Here is a 20409-nt window from a genome sequence, read left to right as displayed (position 1 = left end):
ATTACCTCACGGTTCACCTACCCCCCCCCCCTCTACTTTATTACCTCACGGTTCACCTCCCCCCCCCCCCTCTACTTTATTACCTCACGGTTCACCTCCCCCCCTCTACTTTATTACCTCACGGTTCACCTCCCCCCCTCTACTTTATTACCTCACGGTTCACCTCCCCCCCTCTACTTTATTACCTCACGGTTCACCTCCCCCCCTCTACTTTATTACCTCACGGTTCACCTCCCCCCCTCTACTTTATTACCTCACGGTTCACCTCCCCCCCTCTACTTTATTACCTCACGGTTCACCTCCTCCCCTCTACTTTATTACCTCACGGTTCACCTCCCCCCCTCTACTTTATTACCTCACGGTTCACCTCCCCCCCCCCCTCTACTTTATTACCTCACGGTTCACCTCCCCCCCCCCCCTCTACTTTATTACCTCACGGTTCACCTCCCCCCCCCTCTACGTTATTACCTCACGGTTCACCCCCCCCCCCCTCTACTTTATTACCTCACGGTTCACCTCCTCCCCTCTACTTTATTACCTCACGGTTCACCTCCCCCCCCCCCCCCTCTACTTTATTACCTCACGGTTCACCTCCCCCCCTCTACTTTATTACCTCACGGTTCACCTCCCCCCCTCTACTTTATTACCTCACGGTTCACCTCCCCCCCTCTACTTTATTACCTCACGGTTCACCTCCCCCCCTCTACTTTATTACCTCACGGTTCACCTCCTCCCCTCTACTTTATTACCTCACGGTTCACCCCCCCCCCCTCTACTTTATTACCTCACGGTTCACCTCCCCCCCTCTACTTTATTACCTCACGGTTCACCTCCCCCCCCCCCTCTACTTTATTACCTCACGGTTCACCTCCCCCCCTCTACTTTATTACCTCACGGTTCACCTCCCCCCCCCCCCTCTACTTTATTACCTCACGGTTCACCTCCCCCCCTCTACTTTATTACCTCACGGTTCACCTCCCCCCCCCCCTCTACTTTATTACCTCACGGTTCACCCCCCCCCCCCCTCTACTTTATTACCTCACGGTTCACCTCCTCCCCTCTACTTTATTACCTCACGGTTCACCTCCCCCCCTCTACTTTATTACCTCACGGTTCACCTCCCCCCCCTCTACTTTATTACCTCACGGTTCACCTCCCCCCCCCCCCTCTACTTTATTACCTCACGGTTCACCTCCCCCCCCCCTCTACTTTATTACCTCACGGTTCACCTCCCCCCCCCCTCTACTTTATTACCTCACGGTTCACCTCCCCCCCCCCCTCTACTTTATTACCTCACGGTTCACCTCCCCCCCCCCTCTACTTTATTACCTCACGGTTCACCTCCCCCCCCCCCCTCTACTTTATTACCTCACGGTTCACCTCCCCCCCCCCTCTACTTTATTACCTCACGGTTCACCCCCCCCCCCTCTACTTTATTACCTCACGGTTCACCTCCCCCCCCCCCCTCTACTTTATTACCTCACGGTTCACCTCCTCCCCTCTACTTTATTACCTCACGGTTCACCTCCCCCCCTCTACTTTATTACCTCACGGTTCACCTCCCCCCCCCCCCCTCTACTTTATTACCTCACGGTTCACCTCCCCCCCTCTACTTTATTACGTCACGGTTCACCTCCCCCCCCCCCCCCTCTACTTTACTTACCTCACGGTTCACCTCCCCCCCACCTCTACTTTATTACCTCACGGTTCACCTCCCCCCCCCTATACTTTATTACCTCACGGTTCACCTCCTCCCCTCTACTTTATTACCTCACGGTTCACCTCCCCCCCTCTACTTTATTACCTCACGGTTCACCTCCCCCCCCCTCTACTTTATTACCTCACGGTTCACCTCCCCCCCCCCTCTACTTTATTACCTCACGGTTCACCTCCCCCCCTCTACTTTATTACCTCACGGTTCACCTCCCCCCCCCCCTCTACTTTATTACCTCAAGGTTCACCTCCCCCCCTCTACTTTATTACCTCACGGTTCACCTCCCCCCCCTCTACTTTATTACCTCACGGTTCACCTCCTCCCCTCTACTTTATTACCTCACGGTTCACCTCCCCCCCTCTACTTTATTACCTCACGGTTCACCTCCCCCCCCTCTACTTTATTACCTCACGGTTCACCCCCCCCCCCCCCTCTACTTTATTACCTCACGGTTCACCTCCCCCCCTCTACTTTATTACCTCACGGTTCACCTCCCCCCCCCCCTCTACTTTATTACCTCACGGTTCACCTCCTCCCCTCTACTTTATTACCTCACGGTTCACCTCCCCCCCTCTACTTTATTACCTCACGGTTCACCTCCTCCCCTCTACTTTATTACCTCACGGTTCACCTCCCCCCCTCTACTTTATTACCTCACGGTTCACCTCCCCCCCTCTACTTTATTACCTCACGGTTCACCTCCTCCCCTCTACTTTATTACCTCACGGTTCACCTCCTCCCCTCTACTTTATTACCTCACGGTTCACCTCCTCCCCTCTACTTTATTACCTCACGGTTCACCTCCTCCCCTCTACTTTATTACCTCACGGTTCACCTCCTCCCCTCTACTTTATTACCTCACGGTTCACCTCCCCCCCTCTACTTTATTACCTCACGGTTCACCTCCTCCCCTCTACTTTATTACCTCACGGTTCACCTCCTCCCCTCTACTTTATTACCTCACGGTTCACCTCCCCCCCCCCCCCTCTACTTTATTACCTCACGGTTCACCTCCTCCCCTCTACTTTATTACCTCACGGTTCACCCCCCCCCCCCCCTCTACTTTATTACCTCACGGTTCACCTCCCCCCCCCCCCCCCTCTACTTTATTACCTCACGGTTCACCTCCCCCCCTCTACTTTATTACCTCACGGTTCACCTCCCCCCCCTCTACTTTATTACCTCACGGTTCACCTCCCCCCCCCCCTCTACTTTATTACCTCACGGTTCACCTCCCCCCCTCTACTTTATTACCTCACGGTTCACCTCCCCCCCCCCTCTACTTTATTACCTCACGGTTCACCTCCTCCCCTCTACTTTATTACCTCACGGTTCACCTCCCCCCCTCTACTTTATTACCTCACGGTTCACCTCCTCCCCTCTACTTTATTACCTCACGGTTCACCTCCCCCCCTCTACTTTATTACCTCACGGTTCACCTCCCCCCCTCTACTTTATTACCTCACGGTTCACCTCCTCCCCTCTACTTTATTACCTCACGGTTCACCTCCTCCCCTCTACTTTATTACCTCACGGTTCACCTCCTCCCCTCTACTTTATTACCTCACGGTTCACCTCCTCCCCTCTACTTTATTACCTCACGGTTCACCTCCTCCCCTCTACTTTATTACCTCACGGTTCACCTCCCCCCCTCTACTTTATTACCTCACGGTTCACCTCCTCCCCTCTACTTTATTACCTCACGGTTCACCTCCTCCCCTCTACTTTATTACCTCACGGTTCACCTCCCCCCCCCCCCCCTCTACTTTATTACCTCACGGTTCACCTCCTCCCCTCTACTTTATTACCTCACGGTTCACCCCCCCCCCCCCCCTCTACTTTATTACCTCACGGTTCACCTCCCCCCCCCCCCCCCCTCCCCCCCCCCCCCCCCCCCCCCCCCCCCCCCCCCCCCCCCCCCTCTACTTTATTACCTCACGGTTCACCTCCCCGCTTCACTGAACCTTCTTCCAGTCAGGACAATGGCAACAATAGAGACCAAACAAGATATAGACAAAATAAATATTTTACATCATAATTATTAGCTAAATATGCAGATTGTAATAATCTATCTAGCCAGCCAGTTAAACAGGCAAAAATGACCTAACACTAATGTTAAGCAAGGTAGATGTAATATTTTTTTGTGAGGAGATAGCTACCAATTCTTTGTGGCTAGCTAACTAGCAATTTAACCCTATTGACTTACTATGTACTTACAGTACCCTGAACCTGAACCGTATTCCAGCCAGGGCAACAATGGCAATAGAGAGGAAACAAGATGTACACAAAACAACTGTTTTACCTCATAACTATCAGCTTATGTGACCTAAAACTAATATTATGCGAGATAGATTTTGTGGGTAGCTCGCTAACACTACTAGTAGCTAGACAGTTAGCCCTATTGACTTATTATGGGCTTGCTATCTACGCTACGTAGGCAGGTAAACATGCCAAAATGTATTTATTAACGTATCAAGATAAAATATTGTAGTCAGGCAACATATGAAATGTGAATGGGCAACATTTCATCCCGATGTCAGAGTGTATTATCTCTCGCATCAGCTTAAATAATGGCCGCCGTTGATTTCCAGAAATTTTGCGTGCATATCTACGTAGTTGCATCATATTTCTTTCCATACTTTTTGTTGAAGTTGCATCGATTTATTCTTCAAAATATGCACAGACGTGGTCCATTACTTTGATTTGGACTCCTACTCCGACCCTCCCGTGCGACAATTTGCGTGCTCGGAGCACGGTAGTATGCATTTTGAGAAATACCCATTGTCTAGGCTACTCAAAACAATGACAGTAGGCTACATACAGTAGTAGCATACATAGTTCAAAGTAAAAGTCCAACTGTCTTGATGTTCACCTGTTAAATCTGTCTGTAGGCTATTAACAGTGCTTCCTATGGGATGTATTTCACATTTTGTTGTAGGCTATCTGGGCTATATGCTAGGCTATCTGGGCTATCTACCAGGCTATCTGGGCAATATACTAGGCTATCTGGGCAATATACTAGGCTATCTGGGCTATATACTAGGCTATCTGGGCTATATACTAGGCTATCTGGGCTATATACTAGGCTATCTGGGCTATATACTAGGTTATCTGGGCTATTTACTGTGCTATCTGGGCTATTTACTGTGCTATCTGGGCTATATACTAGGTTATCTGGGCTATTTACTGTGCTATCTGGGCTATTTACTGTGCTATCTGGGCTATATACTGTGCTATCTGGGCTATATACTAGGCTATCTGGGCTATTTACTGTGCTATCTGGGCTTTTTACTAGGCTATCTGGGCTATTTACTAGGCTATCTGGGCTATTTACTGTGCTATCTGGGCTATTTACTGTGCTATCTGGGCTATATCATGTGCTATCTGGGCTATATACTAGGCAATCTGGGCTATTTACTGTGCTATCTGGGCTATTTACAGTGATATCTGGGCTATTTACTGTGCTATCTGGGCTATTTACTAGGTTATCTGGGCTATTTACTGTGCTATCTGGGCTATTTACTAGGCTATCTGGGCTATATACTAGGCTATCTGGGCTATATACTAGGCTATCTGGGGGCGATTTACTGTGCTATCTGGGCTATTTACTAGGCTATCTGGGCTATTTACTAGGCTATCTGGGCTATTTACTAGGCTATCTGGGCTATTTACTAGGCTATATGGGCTATATACTAGGCTATCTGGGCTATATACTAGGCTATCTGGGCTATATACTAGGCTATCTGGGCTATTTACTGTGCTATCTGGGCTATTTACTAGGCTATCTGGGGTATATACTAGGCTATCTGGGCTATTTACCGTGCTATCTGGGCTATTTACTAGGCTATCTGGGCTATTTACTGTGCTATCTGGGTTATTTATTAGGCTATCTGGGCTATTTACTGTGCTATCTGGGCTATATACTAGGCTATCTGGGCTATTTACTAGGCTATCTGGGCTATATACTAGGGTATCTGGGCTATTTACTGTGCTCTCTGGGCTATTTACTGTGCTAGCTGGGCTATTTACTAGGCTATCTGGGCTATTTACTGTGCTATTTGGGTTATTTACTAGGCTATCTGGGCTATGTACTGTGCTATCTGGGCTATATACTAGGCTATCTGGGCTATTTACTGTGCTATCTGGGCTATTTACTGTGCTATCTGGGCTATTTACTAGGCTATCTGGGCTATTTACTGTGCTATCTGGGCTATATACTAGGCTATCTGGGCTATTTACTGTGCTATCTGGGCTATTTACTAGGCTATCTGGGCTATTTACTAGGCTATCTGGGCTATTTACTAGGCTATCTGGGCTATTTACTGTGCTATCTGGGCTATTTACTAGGCTATCTGGGCTATTTACTAGGCTATCTGGGCTATTTACTGTGCTATCTGGGCTACTTACTGTGCTATCTGGGCTATTTACTAGGCTATCCGGGCTATTTACTAGGCTATCTGGGCTATTTACTGTGCTATCTGGGCTATTTACTGTGCTATCTGGGCTATTTACTGTGCTATCTGGGCTATTTACTGTGCTATCTGGGCTATTTACTGTGCTATCTGGGCTATTTACTGTGCTATCTGGGCTATTTACTGTGCTATCTGGGCTATTTACTAGTCTATCTGGGGGCGATTTACTGTGCTATCTGGGCTATATACTAGGCTATCTGGGCTATTTACTGTGCTATCTGGGCTATTTACTGTGCTATCTGGGCTATCTACTAGGCTATCTGGGCTATATGCTAGGCTATCTGGGCTATTTACTAGGCTATCTGGGCTATGTACTGTGCTATCTGGGCTATATACTAGGCTATCTGGGCTATATGCTAGGCTATCTGGGCTATTTACTAGGCTATCTGGGCTATTTACTGTGCTATCTGGGCTATTTACTGTGCTATCTGGGCTATTTACTGTGCTATCTGGGCTATTTACTGTGCTATCTGGGCTATTTACTAGGCTATCTGGGCTATTTACTGTAGGTTCAGTTAGCCTACATGAGAGATGTGGTCATTTGTTGTATACTTGATGAATATGAACCCATAACGGCCAGAAAAGGTAAAGAATTAATTCTGCAATGTTATAAAAAAAAAAAAAAATAAGAAATAGATTTTCATGTCTAATTAGTTTATATTCCAAAAATATTTTTTTTTCCGTTCTATTCACTAATGACGAATGACTGCATCTTGTCATTATGTTTTTACGAATAAGTGTGTCACATTCTGCCATTTGCACAAAATACTTAGACCTACTTGCATGCTTGTAATACAATACTTCAACCACTAGAAGATGTGTGTACAGTTTTTATAAATGCCAACTTTTGGGCTGATATCTGGTGCACGCATATTTCGGTGTATATTCTGTACATACACACAATTTATATATGAGATATTCTGTTCATACGCACAATTTATAAATGAGATATTCTGTACATACGCACAATTTATATATGAGATATTCTGTACATACGCACAATTTATAAATGAGATATTCTGTACATACGCACAATTTATAAATGAGATATTCTGTACATACGCACAATTTATAAATTAGATATTTTGTACATACGCACAATTTATAAATTAGATATTTTGTACATACGCACAATTTATAAATGAGGCGTCAGGAGAGTATTGGGTATGTTGAGGTGGACAGTCAGTACAATTGCGTCACGGCGGGAACCTGGTGCAAATACGTTTGCACTGTGGCTAGCCACTGGATGGCGCTGAATAAAGCACTGTCTTGCAGTCAAAGCTACTAACCTCTTTTGGAGCTAGCTAGTACTCTCATGTCGCATTCTGATGTTGACTGCAAATGACAGTTGTATTAATAACATGGCTAACTTAGCTAGCTAACGTACATTTAGAGAAAACAAGTTATATTAAGTGGCTAGCAAGCATTTCGCCGTAGCTCTCATTGGCTTTCATGCGTTTGAAACGTGAGCTCGTCCTAGGTGTCGGACTCAACGACAGTTGCTGTTCATTGGAGCGCTGCGATTGGTTGCTCAACAGTCTAGGGCGGGGCTTAGCGAAGGGTCCATTGCACCCACCTGTTGTCCCAGGTCTAAATCAGTCCCTGATTAGAGGGGAATCACCCACCTGGTGTCCCAGGTCTAAATCAGTCCCTTATTAGAGGGGAATCACCCACCTGGCGTCCCAGGTCTAAATCAGTCCCTGATTAGAGGGTAATCACCCACCTGGTGTCCCAGGTCTAAATCAGTCCCTGATTAGAGGGGGATCACCCACCTGTTGTCCCAGGTCTAAATCAGTCCCTGATTAGAGGGGAATCACCCACCTGGTGTCCCAGGTCTAAATCAGTCCCTGATTAGAGGGGAATCACCCACCTGGTGTCCCAGGTCTAAATCAGTCCCTGATTAGAGGGGAATCACCCACCTGGTGTCCCAGGTCTAAATCAGTCCCTGATTAGAGGGGAATCACCCACCTGGTGTCCCAGGTCTAAATCAGTCCCCGATTAGAGCAGAGGAATGAAAAAACAAACAGTGGAACTGGCTTTGAGGTCCAGAGTTAAATAGGAGGGATATAGAGGTTGTGCTGTAACACCCCTGCCATCTCCTTCTAAGGTCAAGACACGAGGAAACAGCGAGGAAACACTGAGGACAAGTAAAGTGTTACCATGGTGACACTGTGGAGGGTTCCATGCTGAATCGTTCCAGATCCTTCCAGAGCCCTGAGTGGAGTCAGAGTCTCCTGATAACTCTTCCTGGATCTCTGTAACCTTCTGGGATGAAGAGGTTGCCCTGAGCAACACAGAGCTCACACGGGCACAGACAGGTTCTAGATGGAGTGAGACGGTCCGATTTCAACGAACCAAAGCACGACTCTGGCAGTGACATCACCACCATCATGCTCCAACCAACTGAAGCACATTGCTGAAGATTCAGAAGATGGAGGGAGGAGAGAGGGGGAGAGAGAAGAAGGAGGGAGGAGAGGGGAGGAGACAGAAGATGGAGGGAGGAGAGGGGAGGAGACAGAAGATGGAGGGAGGAGAGGGGAGGAGACAGAAGATGGAGGGAGGAGAGGGGAGGAGACAGAGGATGGAGGGAGGAGAGGGGAGGAGACAGAGGATGAGAGGAGGTGGTGGAGGGGTGTACATGTGGCTGCTCCTGGTGTGTATGTTGCTGGGGGATGACCTGGGCTGGGTGACCCCTGGAGTTCATGTTGGGGTCAAGGCTCAGGCCAATGAAAGGAGAGTCCTGGCTCACATTCCTGGTGACATCATCATAGGAGCGCTGTTCTCTGTTCACCACCAACCTCCTGCAGACAAGGTAGTTTGGAGTGTGTGTGTGTGTGTGTGTGTGTGTGTGTGTTGGAGTGTGTGTGTGTGTGTGTGAGTTGGAGTGTGTGTGTGTGTGTGTGTGTTGGAGTGTGTGTGTGTGTTTGTTGGAGTGTGTGTGTTGGAGTGTGTGTATGTGACGACGTGTCGTGTGTGTGTGTGTGTGTTGGAGTGTGTGTGTGTGTGTGTGTGTTGGAGTGTGTGTGTGTGTGTGTGTTGGAGTGTGTGTGTGTGTGTGTGTGTGTGTGTGTGTGTGTGTGTGTGTGTGTGTGTGTGTGTGTGTGTGTGTGTGTGTGGGTGTGTGTGTGTGTGTGTGTGTGTGTGTGTGTGTGTGTGTGTGTTGGAGTGTGTTTATGTGTGTGTGTGTGTGTGTATGTGACGACGTGTCGTGTGTGTGTGTGTGTGTGTGTGTGTTGGAGTGTGTGTATGAGATGGCGTGTCGTGTGTGTGTCTGACAGACTGTGTGTGTGTGTGTGTTGGAGTGTGTGTATGTGACGGCATGTTGTGTGTGTGTGTGTGTGTTGGAGTGTGTGTATGAGACGGCGTGTCGTGTGTGTGTCTGACGGACTGTGTGTGTGTGTGTTGGAGTGTGTGTAGGTGGCGATGTGTCGTGTGTGTGTGTGTGTGTGTTGGAGTGTGTGTGTCTGACGGACTGTGTGTGTGTGTGTGTTGGAGTGTGTGTATGTGGCGATGTGTCGTGTGTGTGTGTGTGTGTGTTGGAGTGTGTGTATGTGACGACGTGTGTGTGTGTCTGTAATCCATAGGTCCATGAGCGTAAGTGTGGAGCTGTCAGAGAACAGTATGGTATCCAGCGTGTGGAGGCCATGATGCACACTCTGGACCTGATCAACTCTGACCCTCACCTCCTACCCAACATCACCCTGGGATGTGAGATCAGGTAGCAACTTTGATTTGTTTTTCAACTCTTGATGATCGGCTATGAAAAGCCAACTGAAAATTATTCATGATTATTATTTGACCATGCTTGTCACTTATGAACATTTTTGAACATCTTGGCATAGTTCTGTTATAATCTCCACCCGGCACAGCCAGAAGAGGACTGGCCACCCCTCATAGCCTGGTTCCTCTCTAGGTTTCTTCCTAGGTTTTGGCCTTTCTAGGGAGTTTTTCCTAGCCACCGTGCTTCTACACCTGCATTACTAGCTGTTTGGGGTTTTAGGCTGGGTGTCTGTACAGCACTTCGAGATATTAGCTGATGTACGAAGGGCTATATAAAATAAAATTGATTTGAAAATTGATTTGATTTGAACTCTTTGGGTTCAATTCAACTGCATAATGGTGGAACTACACAGGGACTCACTAACCTTGTGTGTGTGTGTGTGTGTGTGTGTGTGTGTGTGTGTGTGTGTGTGTGTGTGTGTGTGTGTGTGTGTGTGTGTGTGTGTGTGTGTGTGTGTGTGTGTGTGTGTGTGTGTGTGTGTGTGTGTGTGTGTGTGTGTGTGTGTGTGTGTCCCCTTACAGAGACTCTTGCTGGCACAGTGCAGTGGCTTTAGAACAAAGCATAGAGTTTATCAGAGACACACTGGTCTCCAACGAGGAAGAGGAGAGTCTGAGCCTGGGGAAATGTCTGGGGGAAGACGGGATAGAGATGACCCCTGTTAGAGGGAAGAAACCCATTGTAGGATTGATAGGACCAGGCTCCAGCTCTGTGGCCATCCAGGTGCAGAACCTGCTACAGCTGTTCAACATACCACAGATCGCCTACTCTGCTACCAGCATGGACCTCAGCGACAAGGTACTGTGAGGCACTTTACACTCCATACTATCAGTACTTTATGAGTACTGTGTTTCTGTTATAAAGTCTGTATCGGTACTTTACGAGTACTGTGATATAGAGTCTGTTTAAGTAATTTATGAGTACTGTGTCTCTGTTCTGGAGTCTGTATCAGTACTTTATGAGTACTGCGCTATAGAGTCTGTTTAAGTCATTTATGAGTACTGTGTCTCTGTTCTGGAGTCTGTGTCAGTACTTTATGAGTACTGTGTTTCTGTTCTAAAGTCTGTATCGGTACTTTATGAGTACTGTGTTTCTGTTCTAGTCTGTATCAGTACTTTATGAGTACTGTTTTCTGGAGTCCTTCAGTACTTTATGAACACTGGTCTAGAGTCTGTATCAGTAATTTATGAACACACTGGTCTAGAGTCTGTATCAGTACTTTATGAACACTCTGGTCTAGAGTCTGTATCAGTACTTTATGAACACTCTGGTCTAGAGTCTGTATCAGTACTTTATGAACACTCTGGTCTAGAGTCTGTATCAGTACTTTATGAACACTCTGGTCTAGAGTCTGCATCAGTACTTTATGAACACTGGTCTAGAGTCTGTATCAGTAATTTATGAACACTGGTCTAGAGTCTGTATCAGTACTTTATGAACACTCTGGTCTAGAGTCTTTATCAGTACTTTATGAACACTCTGGTCTAGAGTCTGTATCAGTACTTTATGAACACTCTGGTCTAGAGTCTGCATCAGTACTTTATGAACACTGGTTTAGAGTCTGTATCAGTACTTTATGAACACTCTGGTCTAGAGTCTGCATCAGTACTTTATGAACACTCTGGTCTAGAGTCTGTATCAGTACTTTATGAACACTCTGGTCTCTGTATCAGTACTTTATGAACACTCTGGTTGAGAGTCTGTATCAGTACTTTATGAACACTGGTCTAGAGTCTGTATCAGTACTTTATGAACGCTGGTCTAGAGTCTGTATCAGTACTTTATGAACACACTGGTCTAGAGTCTGTATCAGTACTTTATGAACACACTGGTCTAGAGTCTGTATCAGTACTTTATGAACACTCTCTGGTCTAGAGTCTGCATCAGTACTTTATGAACACTCTGGTCTAGAGTCTGAACCAGTACTTTATGAACACTCTGGTCTAGAGTCTGTATCAGTACTGTATGAATACTCTGGTCTAGAGTCTGCATCAGTACTTTATGAACACTCTGGTCTAGAGTCTGCATCAGTACTTTATGAATACTGGTCTAGAGTCTGCATCAGTACTTTATGAATACTGGTCTAGAGTCTGTATCAGTACTTTATGAACACTGGTCTAGTCTGTATCAGTACTTTATAAACACTGGTCTAGAGTCTGTGTCAGTACTTTATTAACACTGGTCTAGAGTCTGTGTCAGTACTTTATGAACACTCTGGTCTAGAGTCTGTATCAGTACTTTATGAACACTCTCTGGTCTAGAGTCTGTATCAGTACTTTATGAACAATGGTCTAGAGTCTGTATCAGTACTTTATGAACACTGGTCTAGAGTCTGTATCAGTACTTTATGAGCACTCTGGTCTAGAGTCTGTATCAGTACTTTATGAACGCGGTCTAGAGTCTGTATCAGTACTTTATGAACACTCTGGTCTAGAGTCTGTATCAGTACTTTATGAACACTGGTCTAGAGTCTGTATCAGTACTTTATGAGCACTCTGGTCTAGAGTCTGTATCAGTACTTTATGAACGCGGTCTAGAGTCTGTATCAGTACTTTATGAACACTCTGGTCTAGAGTCTGTATCAGTACTTTATGAACACTGGTTTGAGTCTGTATCAGTACTTTATGAACACACTGGTCTAGAGTCTGTATCAGTACTTTATGAACACTGGTCTAGAGTCTGTATCAGTACTTTATGAACACTGGTCTAGAGTCTGTATCAGTACTTTATGAACACTCTGGTCTAGAGTCTGTATCAGTACTTTATGAACACTGGTCTAGAGTCTGTATCTGTACTTTATGAACACTGGTCTAGAGTCTGTATCACTACTTTATGAACACTGGTCTAGAGTCTGTTATTTCTTACATCGGTACCCCAGGTAATCTTAGGTTTCATTACATACAGTCGGGAGGAACTACTGAATATACGATTAACGTCAACTCACCATCGTTATAACCAGGAATATGACTTTCCCGAAACGGATCCAGTGTTTTGCCTTCCACCCAATACAATGGATCTGATCCCAGCCGGGGACCCTATGCGACGCCGTAAAAGGGGCAAACGTAGCGGTCTCTTGGTCAGGCTTCGGAGACGGGCACATCGCGCTCCACTCCCTAGCATACTACTCGCCAATGTCCAGTCTCTTGACAATAAGGTTGATGAAATCCGAGCACGGGTAACATTCCAGAGAGACATCAGGGATTGCAACGTGCTCTGCTTCACGGAAACATGGCTAACTCAAGAGACGCTAACGGAGTCGGTGCAGCCAGCTGGTTTCTTCACGCATCGCGCCGACAGAAACATACATCTTTCTGGTAAGAAGAGGGGCGGGGGGGTATGCCTTATGATTAACGAGACGTGGTGTGATCATCATAACAACACACAGGAACTCAAGTCATTCTGTTCACCTGATCTAGAACTCCTCACAATCAAATGTCGACCGCATTATCTACCAAGGGAATTCTCTTCGATCATAATCACAGCCATATATATTCCCCCCCAAGCAGACACATCGATGGCCCTGAACGAACTTTATCTGACTCTTTGTAAACTGGAAACCACACACCCTGAGGCTGCATTCATCGTAGCTGGGGATTTTAACAAGGCTAATCTAAAAACAAAACTCCCTAAATTCTATCAGCATATCGATTGTGCTACCAGGGCTGGTAAAACCCTGGATCATTGTTATACTAACTTCCGCGACGCATATAAGGCCCTCCCCCGCCCTCTTTTCGGAAAAGCTGACCACGACTCCATTTTGTTGATTCCAGCCTACAAACAGAAACTAAAACAACAAGCTCCCGCGCTCAGGTCTGTTCAACGCTGGTCCGACCAATCTGATTCCACGCTTCAAGACTGCTTCGATCACGCGGATTGGAATATGTTCCGCATTGCGTCCAACAACAACATGGACGAATATGCTGATTCGGTGAGCGAGTTCATTAGGAAGTGCATTGACGATGTCGTACCCACAGCAACGATTAAAACATTCCCAAACCAGAAACCGTGGATTGACGGCAGCATTCGCGTGAAACTGAAAGCGCGAACCACTGCTTTTAACCAGGGCAAGGTGACCGGAAACATGACCGAATACAAACAGTGTAGCTATTCTCTCCGCAAGGCAATCAAACAGGCTAAGTCCCAGTACAGAGACAAAATAGAGTCGCAATTCAACAGCTCAGACACAAGAGGTATGTGGCAGGGTCTACAGTCAATCACGGATTACAAAAAGAAAACCAGCCCCGTCGCGGACCAGGATGTCTTGCTCCCAGACAGGCTAAATAACTTTTTTGCCCGCTTTGAGGACAATACAGTGCCACTGACACGGCCCGCTACCAAAACCTGCGGGCTCTCCTTCACTGCAGCCGAGGTGAGTAAAACATTTAAACGTGTTAACCCTCGCAAGGCTGCAGGCCCAGACGGCATTCCCAGCCGCGTCCTCAGAGCATGCGCAGACCAGCTGGCTGGTGTGTTTACGGACATATTCAATCAATCCTTATCCCAGTCTGCTGTTCCCACATGCTTCAAGAGGGCCACCATTGTTCCTGTTCCCAAGAAAGCTAAGGTAACTGAGCTAAACGACTACCGCCCCGTAGCACTCACTTCCGTCATCATGAAGTGCTTTGAGAGACTAGTCAAGGACCATATCACCTCCACCCTACCGGACACCCTAGACCCACTCCAATTTGCTTACCGACCCAATAGGTCCACAGACGACGCAATCGCAACCACACTGCACACTGCCCTAACCCATCTGGACAAGAGGAATACCTATGTGAGAATGCTGTTCATCGATTACAGCTCAGCATTTAACACCATAGTACCCTCCAAACTCGTCATCAAGCTCGAGACCCTGGGTCTCGACCCCGCCCTGTGCAACTGGGTCCTGGACTTCCTGACGGGCCGCCCCCAGGTGGTGAGGGTAGGTAACAACATCTCCACCCCGCTGATCCTCAACACTGGGGCCCCACAAGGGTGCGTTCTGAGCCCTCTCCTGTACTCCCTGTTCACCCACGACTGCGTGGCCATGCACGCCTCCAACTCAATCATCAAGTTTGCGGATGACACTACAGTGGTAGGCTTGATTACCAACAACGACGAGACGGCCTACAGGGAGGAGGTGAGGGCCCTCGGAGTGTGGTGTCAGGAAAATAACCTCACACTCAACGTCAACAAAACAAAGGAGATGATTGTGGACTTCAGGAAACAGCAGAGGGAGCACCCCCCTATCCACATCGACGGGTCAGTAGTGGAGAAGGTGGAAAGTTTTAAGTTCCTCGGTGTACACATCACGGACAAACTGAATTGGTCCACCCACACAGACAGCGTTGTGAAGAAGGCGCAGCAGCGCCTCTTCAACCTCAGGAGGCTGAAGAAATTCGGCTTGTCACCAAAAGCACTCACAAACTTCTACAGATGCACAATCGAGAGCATCCTGTCGGGCTGTATCACCGCCTGGTACGGCAACTGCTCCGCCCACAACCGTAAGGCTCTCCAGAGGGTAGTGAGGTCTGCAGAACGCATCACCGGGGGCAAACTACCTGCCCTCCAGGACACCTACACCACCCGATGTCACAGGAAGGCCATAAAGATCATCAAGGACAACAACCACCCAAGCCACTGCCTGTTCACCCCGCTATCATCCAGAAGGCGAGGTCAGTACAGGTGCATCAAAGCAGGGACCGAGAGACTGAAAAAGAGCTTCTATCTCAAGGCCATCAGACTGTTAAACAGCCACCACTAACATTTAGCGGCCGCTGCCAACATACTGACTCAACTCCAGCCACTTTAAAAATGGGAATTGATGGAAATTATGTAAAAATGTACCACTAGCCACTTTAAACAATGCCACTTAATATAATGTTTACATACCCTACATTACCCATCTCATATGTATATGTATATACTGTACTCTATATCATCTACTGCATCTTGCCATCTTTATGTAATACATGTACCACTAGCCACTTTAAACTATGCCACTTTATGTTTACATACCCTACAGTACTCATCTCATATGTATATACCGTACTCTATACCATCTACTGCATCTTGCCTATGCCGTTCTGTACCATCACTCATTCATATATCTTTATGTACATATTCTTTATCCCTTTACACTTGTGTGTATAAGGTAGTAGTTGTGGAATTGTTAGGTTAGATTACTTGTTGTTATTACTGCATTGTCGGAACTAGAAGCACAAGCATTTCGCTACACTCGCATTAACATCTGCTAACCATGTGTATGTGACTAATAAAATTTGATTTGATTTGATTTGTATCTGTACTTTATGAACACTCTGGTCTAGCGTCTGTATCAGTACTTTATGAACACACTGGTCTAGAGTCTGTATCAGTACTTTATGAACACTGGTCTAGAGTCTGTATCAGTACTTTATGAACACACTGGTCTAGAGTCTGTATCAGTACTTTATGAACACTGGTCTAGAGTCTGTATCAGTACTTTATGAACACTGGTCTAGAGTCTGTATCAGTACTTTATGAACACTGGTCTAGAGTCTGAACCAGTACTTTATGAACACTCTGGTCTAGAGTCTGTATCAGTACTTTATGAACGCGGTCTAGAGTCTGTATCAGTACTTTAATAACACTCTGGTCTAGAGTCTGTATCAGTACTTTAATAACACTCTGGTCTACAGTCTGTATCAGTACTTTATGAACACTGGTCTAGAGTCTGTATCAGTACTTTATGAACACACTGGTCTAGAGTCTGTATCAGTACTTTATGAACACTGGTCTAGAGTCTGTATCAGTACTTTATGAACACTGGTCTAGAGTCTGTATCAGTACTTTATGAACACTCTGGTCTAGCGTCTGTATCAGTACTTTATGAACACTCTGGTCTAGAGTCTGTATCAGTACTTTATGAACACTGGTCTGGAGTCTGTATCAGTAATTTATGAACGCTGGTCTAGAGTCTGTATCACTACTTTATGAACTCTGGTCTAGAGTCTGAATCAGTACTTTATGAACACACTGGTCTAGAGTCTGTATCAGTAATTTATGAACGCTGGTCTAGAGTCTGTATCACTACTTTATGAACACTGGTCTAGAGTCTGTATCAGTACTTTATGAACACTCTGGTCTAGAGTCTGTATCAGTACTTTATGAACACACTGGTCTAGAGTCTGTATCAGTACTTTATGAACACTCTGGTCTAGAGTCTGAATCAGTACTTTATGAACACTGGTCTAGAGTCTGTATCAGTACTTTATGAACACTCTGGTCTAGAGTCTGTATCAGTACTTTATGAACACTGGTCTAGAGTCTGTATCAGTACTTTATGAACACTCTGGTCTAGAGTCTGTATCAGTACTTTATGAACACACTGGTCTAGAGTCTGTATCAGTACTTTATGAACACTCTGGTCTAGAGTCTGAATCAGTACTTTATGAACACTGGTCTAGAGCCTGTATAAGTACTTTATGAACACTGGTCTATAGTCTGTATCAGTACTTTATGAACACTGGTCTATAGTCTGTATCAGTACTTTATGAACACTGGTCTAGAGACTGTATCAGTACTTTATGAACACTCTGGTCTAGAGTCTGTATCAGTACTTTATGAACACTGGTCTAGAGTCTGAACCAGTACATTGAGAGTGCTGAATCAACACTAGGTATCACTGACCAATCGCTGCGTGTGTTTCTTTCCTAGAGCCTGTATAAGTACTTCATGAGGGTGGTGCCGTCGGATGCTCAGCAGGCCAGAGCCATGGTGGACATCGTCAAGAGATACAACTGGAGTTACGTCTCTGCCATACACACAGAGGGTAAGTCCTCCTCCCCCTTTAACACAAAGCCTTATGTTTTGTGCCGTTCCAACACACTACTTCATTGAGTACCACTCTTCATATGTTCAAGCGTGGTGGAGGCTGTATCATGAGGGTCTGCTTGTCATTGGCAAGGGACTATCGAGTTATGATGTATATATTTTAAAAACTGAGTAGAGCAAAGAACAGGCGAAATCCAAGAGGGAAAACCTGGTTCAGTCTTCTTGCCAACAGACAATGGGAGACAAATTCACCTTTCAGCAGGACAAAAAAAAACTTTGAACACATGGCCAAATATACACTGGTTGCATGCCAAGTACTTGACAGAGCTTGAAGAATTTTTAGATGAATAATGCACAAATATTGTACAATCCAGTTGTGCAAAGCTTTTAGAGACGCGTAGCTGTAATCACTGCCAAAAGTGATTTTAACTTGTATTTACTCTAGGGTGTAAATACGTTATATATACAAAGGCATGTGGACACCCCTTCAAATTACTGTGTTCGGCTATTTCAGTCACACCCGTTGCTGACAGATCTATAAAATTGAGCCCACAGCCATGCAATCTCCATAGACAAACACACATACTTTTGCATATATAGTATATGTAGGTGCAGTTTCGCCTTGTTAAAAATGTAAAGACTAGCTATGAAGGTGTATTTATAATGTAGAATGTAATTTTTATTTTATATTATTTTATTTATTTTATTAATCTCTAGATCTCCTGTGCATTTAGTCATATTAAAACGGTGTAAAGACTCTAAATCTATATCTCCTATGTAGGTCTGTTTAGTCATGTTAAAACAGTGTAAAGAATAAAGATGTATATACAGTTGAAGTGGGAAGTTTACATACACCTTAGACAAATACATTTAAACTCAGTTTTTCACAATTCCTGACATTTAATCTGAGTAAAAATGCCCTGTCTTAGGTCAGTTAGGATCACCACTTTATTTTAAGAAAGTGAAATGTCAGAATAATAGTAGAGAGAATTTTTTATTTTAGATTTTATTTATTTCATCACATTCCCAGTGGGTCAGAAGTTTACATACACTCAATTAGTATTTGGTAGCATTGCCTTTAAATTGTTTAACTTGGGTCAAACGTTTCGGGTAGCCTTCCACAAGCTTCCCATAATACGTTAGGTGAATTTTGGCCCATTCCTCCTGACAGAGCTGGTGTAACTGAGTCAGGTTTGTAGGCCTCCTTGCTTGCACACGCTTTTTAGTTCTTCCCAAAATGTTTCTATAGGATTGAGGTCAGGGCTTTGTGATGGCCACTCCAATACCTTGACCTTGTTGTCCTTAAACCATTTTGCCACAACTTTGGAAGTATGCTTGGGGTCATTGTCCATTTGGAAGACCCATTTGCGACCAAGCTTTAACTTTCTGACTGATGTCTTGAGATGTTGCTTCAATATATCCACATAATTTTCCTGCCTCATGATGCCATCTATTTTGTGAAGTGCACCAGGCCCTCCTGCAGCAAAGCAACCAGACAACATGATGCTGCCACCCCCATGCTTCACGGTTGGGATGATGTTCTTTGGCTTACAAGCCTCCCCCTTTTTCCTCCAAACATAACGATGGTCATTATGGCCAAACAGTTCTCAGACCAGAGGACATTTCTCCAAAAGTACGATCTTTGTCCCCTTGTGCAGTTGCAAACCGTAGTCTGGCTTTTTTAAGTGTATGTAAACTTCCGACTGCAACTGTAAGTGCATATAGCCATGTTTAGTCATTTAGCAGACACTCTTATCCAGAGCGACAGTAGTGAGTGCATCATTTCTTATACTGGTCCCCTTGTAGGAATCTAACCCACAACCCTGACGATTGAAGCGCCAAATTCTCTACCATGATGCTTCAGAGTAGATTATAACCTCTCCTAAATAAACTCAGCAAAAAAAGAAACGCCCATTTTTCAGGATGGTAGGCAATTAAAGTCACATGTATGAAAACTTAGGACACTAAAGAGGCCTTTCTACTGACTCTGAAGAACACCAAAAGAAAGATGCCCAGGGTCCCTGCTCATCTGCGTGAACGTGTCTTAGGCATGCTGCAAGAAGGCATGACGACTGCAGATGTGGCCAGGGCAATAAATTGCAATGTCCGTACTGTGAGACGCCTAAGACAGCGCTACAGGGAGACAGGACGGACAGCTGATCGTCCTCGCAGTGGCAGACCACGTGTAACAACACCTGCACAGGATCGGCACATCCGAACATCACACCTGCGGGACAGGTACAGGATGGCAACAACATGGCAACAACAACTGCCCGAGTTACACCAGGAACGCACAATCCCTCCATCAGTGCTCAGACGTTCCGCAATAGGCTGAGAGAGGCTGGACTGAGGGCTTGTAGGCCTGTTGTAAGGCAGGTCGTACAACCAGACATCACCGGCAGCAACGTCGCCTATGGGCACAAACACACCGTCGCTGGACCAGACAGGAGTGGCAAAAAGTGCTCTTCACTGATGAGTTGCGGTTCTGTCTCACCAGGGGTGATGGTTCGAAATTTGCGTTTATCGTCGAAGGAATGAGTGTTACACCGAGGCCTGTACTCTGGAGCGGGATCGATTTGGAGGTGGAGGGTCCGTCATGGTCTGGGGGGGTGTGTCACAGCATCATCGGACTGAGCTTGTTGTCATTGCAG

At 45.9% G+C, this 20409-nt stretch overlaps 1 protein-coding gene across 1 annotated transcript in view; it reads left to right on the top strand.

Moving 5' to 3' along the window:
- The first annotated feature begins 8702 nt into the window (after positions 1-8702).
- LOC139551633 (metabotropic glutamate receptor 5-like) overlaps positions 8703-20409 on the top strand; it is a 77069-nt gene continuing 65362 nt past the window's right edge. Inside the window, exons 1-4 of the mRNA XM_071362900.1 lie at positions 8703-8998; positions 9771-9904; positions 10489-10762; positions 17642-17756. Coding sequence (XP_071219001.1) covers positions 8708-8998; positions 9771-9904; positions 10489-10762; positions 17642-17756 — 814 coding nt within the window. The 5' untranslated portion in view covers positions 8703-8707. The remainder of the gene's footprint in view (positions 8999-9770; positions 9905-10488; positions 10763-17641; positions 17757-20409) is intronic.

Source organism: Salvelinus alpinus, chromosome 24 (genome assembly GCF_045679555.1).
Source record: "Salvelinus alpinus chromosome 24, SLU_Salpinus.1, whole genome shotgun sequence".
NCBI lineage: Eukaryota > Metazoa > Chordata > Actinopteri > Salmoniformes > Salmonidae > Salvelinus > Salvelinus alpinus.
The sequence above is the reverse complement of the archived record's forward strand: the minus strand, read 5'-3'. Positions and strand labels throughout refer to the sequence as shown.